Here is a 16372-nt window from a genome sequence, read left to right on the forward strand (position 1 = left end):
CACCAGATGATTCCTACTGAGATCATAAATGAGCAAGCACAGTTCTGGTCTCCTCTCACCCTCGAAAGGGCAACTAAACCAAGATGAACCAAAGTTCCAGGCTCAGTTAATTGCCCCATTCCAGGATTTCCAGCTGCCTCTGTTGGATGCAGAATAAACACCTGTATTGGGAACATCCTCCTTTTGTTTTAATTCTTATTAGCTACTTTAATTCTTTTAGTTACTATTAATAAATTTTTCTTTTTACCCTTTTAAAATTTTAAACCTACTTTACCTTTCTCCTAATCTTATCTCACAACAAAAAGTACTAATTACATTAGTAATTAACCAACACCAACTCAACACACTAATTAGTACATTAACTAAGAAATCTAAAAAGTAATGAAATCTCAAATTAACAAACCAAAACCACTACACTTAATTACCTGGCTTGGGAATATACTGTGGGAATAACCACTACTGAAAATACCACACTCACATTCTGACTAAAAATCTTGTGTTTATTTACAGTCCTTTAATTTCTTCTGGTTCAAACCATCACAGAAATATTAGGGTTAGGAAAGACCTCTATATCATGGATCCAACCATTAACCCAGCAATGCCAAGGTCACCACTAAATAATGGTCCCAGGCACCACATCCTACACCAAAAAGGATAAAAAATTCCACACAACAACAGATTTTCCCCAACAGGTTTTTTCTTAGCCCTCCACTCACTTGAATCTGCCATAAACACCTGGAGATTATTTCCTTACAGAGAGGGTAAGAGTTTAAACCAAAACCCAAGACCCAAATGGAAAAAAGCAACAGAGATTTTTTTTTTCCCTTCATTTTAGTGAAAAACACAGTAAGTTTCAGAAACGTAAGGGTTTGGGTTTAAGATCTGGTTATTTCCCCTGGTTATGAGTCTGGATTAATCACTCAGAGTTTGAAACTTTGTACACCAGAATTTCCCATCTAAGTCTCATGGTACAGGAGCCATTTCTTTTTCTTGCTCTGTACAAAAACAGAAGAGAAAAGCAAGGAACACTTAATATTCTTGAGATTATCCATGCTCCTGCTAACACTGCAGAAAAGTGAGCCAAGGGCATCTCTGCTTATTTTAGTCCTATTAAAATGTGTTGCAAGGAAGAAGAAAAGTCAACACAGTGTTTGTCAAACAGAAAGGATCCAAATTGTTTGGGAAAGGAACTTTGCAGGAAGAACTTTGAAGGGGGAATCACAAAACAGGACAGGATTATGAAACAACGATAAATATACATCAGCACTTCAGAACTCCCTGAAAAATATTCCAAACAGAGGACAAACAGAAGGAAAATCAGTTTAGATCCCGAGTAGCAGATGATGAACTCGGTGGGGGTTTCCAGGAGGGATTCCTGAGCACTTCACTTGGTTTTTTTTTTTCATTTTGATTTTTTCCAAATGAGAATCCTCCTCCTCTGTAACATACCTGGAATTTGTACTTGGCAGCTGGATGGCTGCAGATGTCTGTCTCATTAGCAAGAGCTCACCAGGATTACGATAATTCCAACTGGCTGTGAGTCTGCCGAGAGACATTTTTATGCTACGGTGAAACAGAAATTCATTGAGCCAAATCTCACAGACTTCTGATTTTACAGAGTTAAAAATACAGATTACACAAAAGCAAAATGCTTCATTCACTGGAGTCACTCCCACAGATGGAAGACAGGATAGAGGAGAAGATGATCAGACACAATCCTGAAATGTTTTTATCATGGGATGTACAGCACTTTCCTCAGGAGAAAATAAATGAACCTTGTTATTTCCCTGAGGTCACTGAATTTACAGTGGAATTAGATTAATAAAAAAAGTCTTTTGGGACTATTCATTTTAGTAGAAGTTGATCTGTAGGTCACAGGCATTTTTCATCTTCTATTTCCAGCATCCAACCCAACGAGCAGAGGGAGAAGATGGAAAGATTTCAGGAGTCCTGAAGCCCTGACACTGTGCAAACACCCAAAGCCTTCAACGGCTTCCTCCAACAGCTCACATGAAAGCCAGGAATAGCTCATTTCCAAAGATAAATACACAGGAAAAAGTACTCACATATGTGTGTGTGTGTATATATACACACACACATATATACATATATATATATGTAACTGCCAGCCAAACCACTTCTGCACAAGGCTGCACCTCTCTAAAAAACTGAATGAACTCCAAGCTCTCCAAGGATCTTCCTGCCTCAGCACTCCAGGTGAAGGGACAAAGTGCCATAACCCAGAAAAAGTTTGAATTTACTCTCACCTGTCCTCTTAAAGCAGCTGCACAGACTGTAGCCATCAAAAGCTAAAGGATAATTCACTTTTTAGTGAAGAGAAAGGCACGATTTTTGATTTACACAGCTATTATAAATGCTCAACTAAGTACTCAGAAGCAGCTGAAAAACCCGCTTGTGGTAATAAAGCTTCTTTTTCCCCCACAGACCTCAGAGTCTAAGAATTTTCCTCTGAGGAGCAAAATGAAATGGTTCTCTCAGTAAAATGCTCAGTTTTGAGAAGACAGGCTGGGAGAGCTGGGGGTGCTCACCCGGAGAGAAGGATCCAGGGAGAGCTTCCAGCACATTCCAGGGCCTGCAGGGGCTCCAGGAGAGCTGCAGAGGGACTGGGGACAAGGCCTGCAGGGACAGCACCCAGGGAATGGCTCCCACTGCCAGAGGGCAGGCATGGATGGGATCTTGGCAATGAGGAATTCCTGGCTGGGCTGGGATTGCCAGAGCAGCTGGGGCTGCCCCTGCATCCGTGCAGTGTTCCAGGCCAGGCTGGACACTGGGGCTGGAGCAGCCTGGGACAGCGGGAGGTGGCCTTGGCCATTGAACTGGATGGGTTTTAAGGTCCCTTTGAGTCCTAGCTCTTCTGTGCCTCTTGAAGGAAGCCACACTGTGTCATTTTTATAAGATATAAAATTGTGGTGTGCATTTACCACAGAAATACAGACAGAGCTTCAAAAATGCCATGCATTCTGCAGGGATAAAAGGAATTTTTCTCTACAAACCAATGTAATTTATCTGGTCCCAGCAACATCTAACACCAGTACACTCCACACACTCTGCAGGAAATTATTTCACACTACAGGCAGTGTTGGATATCTCTTTGTGCTTTTACAAATCAATGCTTTCCATAGATCTGGCCCAGATGTGCATGTGCCCAATGAACGACTACCACCCAGTCTCATCTTCTGTCCAAAATTACTCCCACACTGTGATACATTAATTTGGGGAGGAAGAAAAAGGAACCTCTCCAGCATTCAAACAACACAAGAGAACAACAGGCAGATGCTGTAAAAGGACAGAAAATAAGTTATCATTTCTCCACAAGCTAATACACTTCTATTATTGTTGGGAGCTGAGAGAACACGATGTTTACTGAGCTAGTCAGCGGCAAAAGAAAACAAACACCATTGTACCACTCATCATGTGGCACAACAGATAACTCCAGGAGCACAGCGATGCCACAGGCATGATCAGCTGCACAACTATGAAACCACTCACCTCCCTCTGTAAAAATGCTATTTTCCAGCCTCAAAAGCATCCCAGCCTCAAACCAGGATTTAACATTGTCAATCCCACCAGAGAACACACATCACACACAGGTTAATCTTTATTCTGTGTATCACTCCTGTTCCCACAAATGTGGGCAGTTTATCTGCGCCAAACTCCTACAAAAAGAGCTTTGATGAGGATGAAATGCACACCAGATTTGTCTGCTCAGTCCCCAGACCAAGAAGCTCAGCACAAACTGAGAACAACCACAAGAAAATGAAGTTTAATAAGTGCAAGTGCCCAGTGCTGCACTTTGGCCATAACAACCCCTGCAGTGCCATAGCCTGGGGATGGGCAGTGCCCGGGCACAGAGGGACCTGGGGGTGCAGGTGCACAGGCAGCAGGACAGGAGCCAGCAGAGTGCCCTGGTGGCCAGGGAGGCCGGTGGCACCTGGCCCGTGTCAGGGACAGAGCAGGAGCAGGGAGGGCCCTGTGCCCTGCCCTGGCACTGCTGGGGTCACACCTCGAGGGCTGTGCCCAGCTCTGGGACACCGAGCACGGCCAGAGGGGCCAGCGAGGCTGGAGAGGGGCTGGGAACACAAACCCTGAGAGGAGCCCTGAGGGAGCTGGGCGTGCTCAGCCTGCAGGAAAGGAGACTCAGGGCTGCCCCCATCCCTCCCTGCAGCTCCTGAAAGGTGCCTGTGCTCAGCTGGGCTCGGGCTCTTTCTCCAGCAGCACTGACACAGCCAGAGCACACAGCCCCAAGCTGTGCCCAGGGAAATTCAGGCTGGAGAGCAGGAAAAAGCTTTTCCAGCAAGGGGGATAAAGTTCTGCAGTGGCTGCAGGGGAGGTGGGCTGGGCTGGACTCGATGACATTGAAGGTCTCTCCCAGCCCAGGGATTCTGGGATTCTGTGAAATGCTCTTCCTGGCACCACAGCAGGTCCCACAGGCAGTCACAGGCCCAAAGAGCTCAGCTGGTGCTGCCAAATCACAAAGATTCCAGGGGATGGAGTATTCTGTTCACATAGATGTCCACAGGAAATGTGGAAAAAAACCCCAGGTTTCTAAACAGATCTGGAGTCTCCTCCACCTCTGTTTGCCAGTCTGTTTCCTGTTTGATGGGGAAGATTCAGTTTCAGCACACAGCACCTGTGGATGTGCCTCAGACTGCAGCACTGGAGAAGCAGCTCTATTTCCATGCAAAGGTTTGGGTTGGAAGGGACCATTAAAGCCCATCCAGTGCTACCCCTGCCATGGCAGGGACACCTTCCACTTATCTAGGTTGCTCCAAGCCCCAGTGTCCAACCTGCCCTTGGACATTCCAGGGATGCAGGGGCAGCCCCAGCTGCTCTGGCAATTCCATTCCATCCCCTACCCACCCTCCCAGCCAAGAATTTCTTCTTTAAACTTCATCTAAATCCAACGTCCTCCACCTTAAAGCCATTCTCCTTTGTCCCATTTTCCCCTCTCTTTTATTCTACAAGGGTCAATAACAAAAATAGCTCAGGTAGAGACAAATCCATGAATTTTCAAGCTCCAAATGCCCACAATCCATCCCCATTTAGGTTTGGAAGGTGCTGAATACCTTTGGAGCACTCGCAAACTCCGTGTTGTGAACTTGAATTTGCGGTGCCATCCACACTCCCCCTACTTCATCTCATCCCCTGTCACTTCATTCCCTTCACAGGAGTATTTCTGCCACCAAATCCTGCATTTTGCTGCCCCCACCCTCTTATATTTTGCACTGTGGCAAAAAATTCAGCTGCAGCCTTTAAGATGATCCATTTACAGGCATCAACTTCACAATTACACTTTGAACAGCAATCAGATTTGAGATTCAGAAAGAATTTCTCTTTACACTGAGGACTCATTTTCCCCCACACAGTTTGTATTATATTTTTTCTCTGTTTTCTAGTGCAGATGAGCAATTCCTTTCGCCAGCCTGCTGTCAGCTTCCTACCTGCCCAATAAAACACCAAGAAAATTAGATTATGTCAATTTTTAAGAGAAAACTGTTAACATTAATGAATAATAAATGTTTCATTTCTGTAAATTTGCTTTTCCTGATGCCTCCAGCCAGGCTGGGTGGATAACAGCCTGCCTATTTTACCTGCCCTAGGGCCAGCCCTGTTAAGTGTGATTACTGCTAAGCTATGGATGGCAAACTGAGGCTTAATTATCCATTTCCTGACTAGAAAATTTGTTTCACAGGAAGAACATTGCAGTAACAGTATGTGGGCATTATGCTTCTGCAGATTCTTTTTTATGAAGCAAAACTGAAGGAACAGATAATGCAAATACAAGTTTTAGGAAATTAATGCTCAGTTAGGAGCAGATAATTCTTACAGGAAAGGAGGGTTAAAGACCCTGCAGTTTTTGACCACAACTGTGGGTGTTCGGTGTCTTTGTGTCCCTATAAAAGCCTTTTTTCTTCTGCTCCCCAACCTCAGAGCAGATTTATGTAAATATTTGTGGTTAAAGGCAGAAAAGAGTATTACAGGATGCACAGGTGCAGCTTGGAAATCCAGGAATAATCCTCTTTTCCTTCTGGATCAGGTTTCTTTGAGCGTGCAATTCACTTTTCTTCACTCGGACTCGCTCATTCAAACGAAAATACTCATTAAAGACAGTGGGAAACACCACAAAAAAAAAAAAAAGGGCAGGTCAATCAAATTTAAATAGTTCTCTTCTGATCAGGGAAAAGAACATTTTAGTGAAGTGCAATTGAACTGAGTGCTGAATCACTGGGGGGGAATCAAACAAAGCTCCATTTTTCACAGGAATCCACAGTAAACTTCCCACCACCTGTTCCAAGTGCTCTGTGCTGTATCACACACCTTGTTGAGGCTCCCAGTTCCTCACTTTAAAACACCTTTGAAGCTCCAAACACACAGTTTGTGGTACCAACTGCTCAAAGCAGCGTGGCTGAAAGCTTGTCCTGCTCAAAGCTCCAGCTGCATTTCATGTGTGGCCAAGGCAGGACTCACTGATGTACTGACCTGTTCCTCCAGCAAAAACACCAAAAAATCTGTTTAACAGCAGCAGCCCTGGGCAAAATCCAGAATTTCTGGGATACACAAGATCCGTTCCTCCCAAAGAAACTGGGTGAAGTTTTCACTGTTTTATGGTTTGGGTGAGAGTTAAAGGATAATTCTTTTACTGCTCACTCAGAAAACTACAGATAACAAATGCTGGGGAGATACTAGACAGAAGTATTGTAAAAACTCTGCCGAATATGTTTCACAATTTATCACTTTAAGGCTGGAAAAGACCCATAATTTCAAGTCAAACTGTTTCTCCAGCACTGCCAAGGCCACCACTGACCCACATCCCCAACTGCCACATCCACAGGGTTATTTAATCCCTCCAGGAATGGAGGGATTTAATGTCCTCCTGGACAGCCCATCACAGGAGGAATTTCCCCTGTTATCAAAACATAAACCTGCCCTGGCCCAGCCTGAGGCCGTTCCCTCTGCTCCTGTCCCTGTTCCCTGGAGCACAGCCCGACCCCCCGGCTGTCCCCTCCTGGCAGGGACTTGTGCAGAGCCACAAGGGCCCCCTGAGCCTCCTTTGCTCCAGGCTCAGCCCCTGCCCAGCTCCCTCAGCCCCTCCTGGTTCTCCAGACCCTTCCCCACTTCCCTCAGCCCCTCCTGGTTCTCCAGACCCTTCCCAGCTCCCTCAGCCCCTCCTGGTTCCCCAGCCCCTGCCCAGCTCCCTCAGCCCCTCCTGGTTCCCCAGACCCTTCCCAGCTCCCTCAGCCCCTCCTGGGTCTCCATACCCTTCCCCAGCTCCCTTCTGGACGTGCTCCAGCCCCTCAATGCCCTTCTTATCACATGGGGCCCAAAACTGCCCTCAGATTTGAGATGAGACCCCAGCAGTGCCCGGCACAGGGGGATTCATGTGATAGGTACCACGTAATTATTATACACACATACATCCAGATAATAAAATACACAGTACAGCATTAAAAATATCAAAATCACCCCTCAGGAAAGAAAATTAAGGGGATTATTTTGTCTTGTTATTCTCTGTGTTACGCCACACCAAAGAACCTGAAATACAAACCAGAGTACAACAAGGTACAGAAAAGTACAGCCTTAGCCAAAAGACAATTGTGAACAACAAAGGATTTGTGGAGTTAAACAAAGGAAGCAGTTGCTAGAAGCAACAAATAATAATTGCAGCAGAGTATTGTGGATGTCTAGAAAGCTCAGTCTCGTCTCTGCGGGAAACAGCTGCAATGTGCCAAGGAAACTTCAGCATGAAAAAGTAGGAGGTAGAAAAAAAAAGCAGAATAAAAAGAAACCTATTAGAATGCAGTTATTCCCATTGCTGATGGCCGTGGCCACACAGCAACTCCAGCATTTGCTTTCTTATTTGGGTTCCAGCCCTTGTGTTTGCTGCAGCATTGGTGGTGCTCGGACAGCCGAGCACGGCCACAGGAGAGCGGCACCGAGCCTGAGGGCTCTGCCGGGCGGGAATGCCGAGAGCCGGGGAACTGCTCTGGGGAAAGGAGAAGAGGTCAGTGTGTGAGGGTGGGAACAAAACACTCGAGAATGGAGGAGAATGGAGGAGAGGTCAGCCTGCAAGGGAGCAAGGTACCCGAGAAGGGAGGAGAGGTCAGCGTGTGAGGGGGGCAAGGTACCCGAGAAGGGAGGAGAGGTCAGCGTGTGAGGGGGGGGAACAAAATACCCGAGAATGGAGGAGAAGTCAGCGTGTGAGGAACAAAATACCCGAGAAGGGAAGGGAGGTCAGCGTGTGAGGGAGGGGAACAAGGTACCCGAGATGAGTGGAGAGGTCAGTGTGTGAGGGGAGCGAGGTACCCGAGAAGGGAGGAGAGGTCAGTGTGTGAGGGGAGCAAGGTTCCTGAGAGGGGAGGAGAGGTCAGCCTGTGAGGGGAACAAGGCTGAGAAGGGTACCTGAGAAGGGAGGAAAGGTCAGCGTGTGAGGGAAGAAAGGTACCCGAGAATGGAGGAGAGGTCAGTGTGTGAGGGGTGGAACAAGGTACCCGAGATGAGAGGAGAGGTTCAGCGTGTGAGGAACAAAATACTCGAGAAGTCAGTGTGTGTGTGTGGGGAAACAAAATAACTGAGAAGGGAGGAGAGGTCAGCGTGTGAGAGGGGGAACACGGTACCCCAGATGAGAGGCATCATCTCCCACATTCACTGCCCAGCACACAGAGCTCCTCAGGCACTGTCAAGCTGAAAATGATCCCAGGAATTGCTGCAGCGAGGGAGTTTGAAGTGCAAGTTGTTGGGAGGATCAAGTGTTGACTTCCCAGAGGTGTGGAAGATGCGTTTAAGTGCTCTGCAAGCAATAACCCGTGACAAATGCACTCATTTGTTACTGCCTTCCCCCTCAAAGCTGGAAACACAACATCACACAGCAGCTTTGACATGATCATTTCAAGGACTGGGCCTCGCCATGAAAATGTCAAGCAACACCTGAGATCAAAGATACATTTTGAACACGTTTACCTTATCAGTATTTAAGTCCCTGTGTTAATCAGAATAAAATGCCTAAGTGTGGAAACAATAAGATCTGCTCCTTTCTGAAATTCAGGGGTTTATTCGTATTTCCCCCTGCTTCCAACCTTATTTTTATGGTTGTACAAACATCCTCTCTGGGGAAAAGAGCCTATCCAGAGCAGTTCAGCACAAATTCTTCCTCCTGACTGCCCTTACACCCCACAAGACATCACAAGCAGCTCCATTTCAAGAGATCACATTGAAAATGTTTTATAAAGCTCCCTGGGACAAGAACAACTCTACTTCAACCCACTGTGTCTCCACTGAGCTACAAATTTCCACAGGTTCATTAAACTAAATGGACTTATTTCAATTTTATAATTGAAAACTGTTGTCTTAAAGACAAGTCCCAAATGGGGTGATCTACAGCTTCCAGCACTATTTAACCTCAAAGTGCGTAATCTGATAATTCATGTCTTGAAACCTCTCCAGAGGCTCATGGAAACCACTATAAAAGTTGGGTCCTTATAAAAAGCCAGACAGAAGGAAAAAAAAAAAAAGACTCCAAAAGGTATTTAACAATTTAACTTGGCAGCAACATATTGAATGTTTTCTCATTATTTTCACACCTTAATGGATTGTTCCTGTAAAATTCTGGATTTGTGGAAATTAATTAAAGCATTCAGGAAAGGTTTTTCTTCACATAGACCATGAGGTACTAGAAAGCAGGTAATCAAAAATTGTAGAGTCCAAGTCAATGGACATGGGAAATGTATTCTAAAACCTGATTGAACAATTATAAATAATAAATTAAAAAATAAGTGAAATCCTGAGGCCAACACCTTTCACCCTCACCAAGGGGAACAAAGGTACTCAGCCTGCAGGGAGCCCCCTCTCCCCTGTGCAAAGAAATAACTCACTACAAGAACAGCAGCACCAAGTCTGTTCACAATCCTGTTAAGCACCCAGAGCAAACAGAGCATTTTAAAACATTTTCCTCCTCTACTTACATTCCATTAATCTTTCATGCTGTTTACACAGTTGGTTAGAGCATTTTCAACAGAAGCTGGTGATCTTTTTATCATTGAGGACTTGCAGATGGATACAGGAGAGATGCAGCAAAAAGGCTGAGCAGCCTCCAGCCATCTAAATAAATATCAGCAGGGAATTCTTTATTTTGCTAAATTAACCAACCTTTAATCAAATTTCCTCCCCCCAATATAAATGATGCCAGGGGAGTGAGTCATCAGCTGGTTTCTGAAACAAAGACTGGACTGCAGTGGCTTCAACACAATTCCCCTCCTTCAGATGGCTCCAACAGCAGCACAGGAAGAGTTTCAATCCCACACACAGGAAAACCCCAGGGACACCAAGCACATTTTCCAGGTAGGAACAGGGATGGAGGCAGCAGACAGCCCAGGAGATGCCACTTACACCTCCAGGTACAAGCAGAGGGACTCAGCTCCCACTGCAGTGTGTGAGACCCTATCCAGGGCTGTCTCCACGTACAGGAAACCACAGGGACCAGCTCTTCTTTTGGCAATTAATTTTAGATCCAAAAATTAAATCAGCCAGTCCATGTATTACCACATTCTCAGGAGGAAGTCAAAGCCCTAAGGATCAGTATTTCCAGATCTGCAAGAGCAGAGGCTGGACAGCGCTACTCAGACCTCTCACCTGGATCATTCAAGCATAAAGAATATTTTGGGAGCCACTCCCCACGCTGCACCATGAACCCATCCTTGGTATCACACCTGCAGCAGGAGGCTTGGGGAATTTCATCACTCACCTGAAGGTTTCAAAACTGCACCAGAATCAAGAGCTGTTGAAGGCAACACCTCAGAAAGAGTTAAAAGCACAATCATTTCCTAACAAAACCCAGTATTTGCACTTGCTAGTTTTGCCAGGGTGGGTTCAACTCCAGCTCTGCACTGGCTAAAGGTAAAATAAGAGCTGAAAAATAAAGTACTTTGAGCTTTTAACTTGGCACAGTCACACCTCTTGTCCTTTTCTATGTGGTTGTGTATTCACATTTACTCAATTTTAAATGCAACCACAGGTCTGTATCAATCTACAGCCCAACACTTGCAAAATACCTAAACATTTTATACAAGTGCCTGGAGATCATTTCAAGGAAATTTATAGTTTACAACCACACTCTGCCATACACAATTTATTTTCAGGGAATTTCTGAAGTACTTTTCTCGTAGAAGAACTGCTACCTTTATAACACTGGAAAACACAATTTGCAATAAAAGTGGTTTTTAGAGACCATTACAGATCAGAATAACTCGAGTTTATTCCTTGTAGCAGCTATTTCTCAAATTCACCAGCTCCACATCCCTATTCCTCACTCTCCATCACAAACCGGCGTCTCAGCTCTACTGTTTCAGACACAGAAAAGACCAAATGCCAGGTCATTAGCAAAAATCCATTCAGCAAGTTCACTTATAATAAAAATAATGGCCACGAGCACTAAAGAAAAAGAATCCCACTTGTGAAAAATAAAGTATGGTCAAGGTTTTTTGCCTGCAATCTCAGCTTCTGCAGAGATCTGTTGGGTGCGTCTGCTTCTGTGAAAGCTCAGCACAAAAATTTCACTGAGGTCTTATGGAGTCACTGCTAAAGTTTGTTTTCCCCCAATTAAAGAAGCTATTAAAGGCCAGTTTTAAAAAATAGCAACCTGTAATTGGGAAGAAAAACGCCCAACAATAACTAAAAAGCAGACACATTCACCAATTAAAAATCTGACAAGATCTCTCTGTCTTAAAAAAAAAAAAAAGCATTTGCTAAATGCCAGGTTGCTTGTTTCAGAATACAAAAGCTGCCTCAACCAGCTACCAACAAAACAAAAGGTTAAGAAAAATCAATATACAAACACGAGTTTGTCCTCTGAGCGATAAAAGAAAATATTCCTCGAGTTGTCCTCCAGCAGGAGAGCCAAATTTGCTCCGTTATCTGCATGGTTTTTAAAAAGACATTGCCAAAGACCCTGGGATCAGCAGGAATCTCTGTGACAGCATCTTGACCTTACAAAGTATCTTGTATTTAAGGAAATTGAGGGATTTTTCTCATCCAGGAAGGAATGAGCAGGTTTTGGAGGTGGGTGTGCTGAGGATTGAGCACAAGTGCAGCAGCACAGGGATAGAAGCGGTAAAGCCCTGATATCCAATATCCACTCTGGAAGTCACAATCCCAGGAACTGTTTTCTTGTAGCAAATAATGCTCATTTCTTCTCAGCACTCTAAGGACAAGAACAAATTGAAGATATTTCCAATAGCTGTAAAGGTACAGGAAAAAGAAGGAAGGTTCCCTGGAGCTGCAGCCAAAGGGGGAATTTAAGGGCAGACTGCAAACACTCATTAAGCTTCCCGACACTCTTTACTTCCAAACGATTTCTTGTTGGGGACAATCCCTTTATCTCTCCTTTGGGAGAAACAAGAGGGGAACTGGCCAAGAACTCAGTGTGACCCCAGCACTGCTGGGGGTGGAACTACACCTTCCTAAATCTGCAAATTCCCTGGGAGCTCCTGGCTCTTTTGGGATGGATCAGTCCTGTCCTGGGACAGCTGCACATCCCTCTCTCCTGACAGTTCCAAATTAATCCATCCTTGAGACTGCCTTTAGTTTCTGTTCTTGGCAACAACCAGAAAACCAAGGTGAATTCCATGAGTGCAGGGATCCTCCTACAGGAAACAACTCACAAAGAGAAAATGTGTACCCTGACACAACAGGAAAAAGTGACACTTCAGAGGGACAGAAAGGAATCACAACTGGGACTCTCTTTCCTGTGGGGTTTTCCTTCATCTCAGAGCTTTCTGCATTCAGAGTTGCTGAAAAGCAGCACCACAGAGAGCAGGGATAACTTAAAATTCCCAAACCACATAAAACTCAATTTCTGACTGGATTTTAGTGCTGCTATGCAAGTTAAACTTGGTCATGGATCTCAGCCCAAACACTCTCCCTGGAAGTGAGACACTTTCTCCTGGGAAGTCCAGTCACAAAACTACAAGATACCCTAAATCTGGGATCACAGAAAAGGGAATTATTCAATCTCTTGTGACTGAGAGCTGCTGAGCTCAAGTAAATATCAGAAATTATCCCTTCATTAATAAAATAATTTCTACTTACAGTAAGCCTTTCAGCGTCACCCTCCAAAGCATTTCATAGACAAGACAATGAGATTTTGCAGACCTAAACAATGTTTATTTTTTGGAAAACATCCCTGTGGTTAACCAAGTAAAACATCAATACTTAAAGAAACTCCTCTGGTTTTGTTTGTTTACAGCAGAAAAATGCAGTCAAAGTTTTGCTGTTTTTCATCCACTGTTCCCTTTATGGACCTTTCACACAGCAACAAGGGAGAAATAAACAGCCTACATAAACAGGGACATGCGAGCGTAAAACCACAAGGATTGGCAGAAGCCTCTATTATGCATAAATGTTTTGGAAATAAAGCCATCAACAAAAGGAAACTCAGCCACATTTCAAACCAACAGCTCGCTGTTAAGATTTGTAATATTTTTCTGAAGCTGAGTAAAATTACATTTAAGCCACACAAGTTTAAATTTGTCTGCGGTGGTATTTTATGACTATACAAACCACATAAAAAATTCACCTGTTGCTTGGCAAGTGCATCCTCACCTGAGCTCCTACACAAAAACAACGTCTGGAGAAAACTGATTTAAATTCCTTTTCACACCATTTGCTTTCTGCACTTGGCTAAGCCTAAGAAACATCAATATTATTATCACAACACTTTTTCCTTCCTCTGCAATCAGTTCTACCCTCAGGTTTTCATGCTCTGGCTCAAGCTGACACGTCAAGCTCTGCAGAGAATCTCTACATCCAAACCAAGTTCTAATTGAATTCTGGAAGTTTAGTTATCAGGCTGTTCTATTGAATAACTTTAATTTCATAAAGTCAATAACTCAGTGTTGTGTCTAAAAACTGGGCCTAAACTAGCCAAGGTATCAGTGCCTGGAAGCCAAAGATTCTGAGACAAACATTTCTTTTTATTTGGAGAACAGAGTACTGTGAGCTCATGCTTCTGGTTTTAAATAAATTTAATAAGCCTGGATTTATTAAAATACAGGTACAAAAGGAAGACCTTAAAATACTCTTGGAAATTACAGGAAACATGGAAAAAAGATTATTACAACAGGAAATGCTGCACAACTAGTGCATGTTTATTATTCTTCCACTGACAGTGGCACCAGCTGCTTTTTTTTTTTAATAGAACCAACATCTCCTTCAAGTTCTGCAAGATTTCAAAGGCCAGAGCAATGAAAAATAATTAAATTTTGTCCTAAACATTATAATTTACAGAGGATATTTAAATCATAACTTTTCCTAGATACAGAACTAATGCCACAATAACTTCTCCAAAGTGACAGAGCGACTACAGATTCTGTCCAAGGCATTGGAGTAGGAGCCAAAGCTTGGGAGCTCATTACAACTGCCAGCATCCTGTTGGTGTGACTGCAGCTGCCCACACCCACTGTGTGAGAGCATTCAAAACCTTCAGTGTGGGCAATCAGCTGCCAATCCTCTGGTTTTAAGCAGCACAGAAAAGATTTACAAGCAGGCACAGAAAGTACTGGAGGTAAAACAGTGAATTCACATCCAAGCCTATCACAGAACCATCCTCCAGCAGAGCCAAGCTCAGGAATGTGGGCAGACAAAAACCAGTGGCTAAATATGACTGGGCACAACTCTTTCTTTTCAATGCCCACAAGACAAGACTTGGAAGCAGCAGCACTTGGGCTACTCTGGCAGTCCCACACAGGATGGAGTCCACCCACTGGACTTGCTGGTCCTCCAGATTTTCAGCCAGATGAACTTTACTCATTTTGAAGGTGGGGGTCTCTTATGGACCCCACAGCAATAATATGACACTGCCTTGGCCTTGATGAATGGCATAAGGCTGGTACTGCCTGCAGTGTTTACTCACAACATCAGTGAATTTGGGAAAGATCTCCAAGACCACTGAGTCCATCCTGTGACAGATCCCCACCTTGTCACCCACACCAGAGCACTGAGTGCCCTGTCCAGTGTTTTCTTCAAGACCTCCAGGGATGGGGACTCCACCACTCCCCCTAGGGTGACAGAGTCCCTACAGTGTTTGAAGACCTTCTTATGTAGAAACTCCTCCTAAAATCCACCCTGAGGCTGCCCTGGCCCAGCTGAGGCCGTTCCCTCTGCTCCTGTCCCTGTTCCCTGGAGCACAGCCCGACCCCCCTGGCTGTCCCCTCCTGGCAGGGACTTGTGCAGAGCCACAAGGGCCCCCTGAGCCTCCTTTGCTCCAGGCTCAGCCCCTTCCCAGCTCCCTCAGCCCCTCCTGGTTCCCCAGACCCTTCCCAGCTCCCTCAGCCCCTCCTGGTTCCCCAGACCCTTCCCAGCTCCATTCCCTGGACATGCTCCAGTCTCTCAATGTTCTTCCTGAGTTGAGGAGCCCAGAACAGGACACAACATCCAAGGTGTGACCTCATCAATGGCCAGAACAGGTGAAAATAACTTTTCTGGTCCTGTGGCCATAAATCTGCCCCAAACTTTGACACAGACCAGGTGCCATTATCGTTCCTGCCCACCTGGGCTCGCGTTCAGCCGCTGTCCAGCAGCACCCCCAGGTCCTGTCCTGCTGCACAAATTCCCAGCCGCTCTGACCCAGGCTGGAGCAGTACTGGAGGTTGTTGTGGCCAAAACACAGCACCCGGCACTTGGCTTTGTTGAACCTCACCCCGCTGGTCTCAGCCCCTCCATCAGCCTGTCCAGGCCCCTCTGACCCCAGGGTGAAGCAAAGCACCGGGAGCAGGAGGAAGAGCGCCGGCAGGGCAGCAGGACAGCGGGACAGCCTCAGGACAAGTCTTTCTCCATCACTGCAGCCTCCCCAGCGCTCCAGGGCCAGCAGGGACCCAAGCCTGGGCTCACCCCATGCCCAGGAGGAACCCCACATCCCGGAAGCCGGAGCCTGGCAGGCCTCCCCAGCACAGCATGGGCCGCACCCGGCCCTGAGTCACCCTCAGAGGCCTGGAGGATGCGGAGCGGGGCCGCCCCTACCTGATAACCGAGATGAGCAGCCCCGAAGGGTCCTTGCTCCTGCCCACAGTGCTCCGGTACCTCCCAACCGCGTCGCCCGCCGCCATCTTGCGCCCCCCCAAACACGGCGCAGACACACGTGCTGGCGCGCCGCAGCCAATCATAGGCAAGGAGAATGGGCTGCCACCCAATAGAAGGCGAGGAGGGCGGGACACGCGGCATCAAGGCGGGGTGCGGCGCCGCGGAGCCTTCTGGGAGTTGTAGTTTTTGTGGCGGCGGCGATACAGATTCCCAGGCAAACCTCCGACAGGTGTTTAAAAATGAATGAAAGGTTGAAAAATTATCGCCCTAACACGATACACCT

General features: G+C 45.8%; 1 protein-coding gene across 2 annotated transcripts in view; it reads right to left on the minus strand.

Annotated features, from left to right (window-relative positions):
* Positions 1-16135, minus strand: part of EXOC4 (exocyst complex component 4) — a 354271-nt gene extending 338136 nt beyond the window's left edge. For both annotated transcript variants that reach the window (XM_084205380.1, XM_084205381.1), the window contains exon 1: positions 16030-16135. In XM_084205380.1, coding sequence (XP_084061506.1) covers positions 16030-16115 — 86 coding nt within the window. In that variant the 5' untranslated portion in view covers positions 16116-16135. The remainder of the gene's footprint in view (positions 1-16029) is intronic.
* Positions 16136-16372: the final 237 nt, after the last annotated feature.

This window comes from Fringilla coelebs (genome assembly GCF_963513975.1).
Source record: "Fringilla coelebs genome assembly, chromosome: 5".
Taxonomy (NCBI): Eukaryota; Metazoa; Chordata; class Aves; order Passeriformes; family Fringillidae; genus Fringilla; species Fringilla coelebs.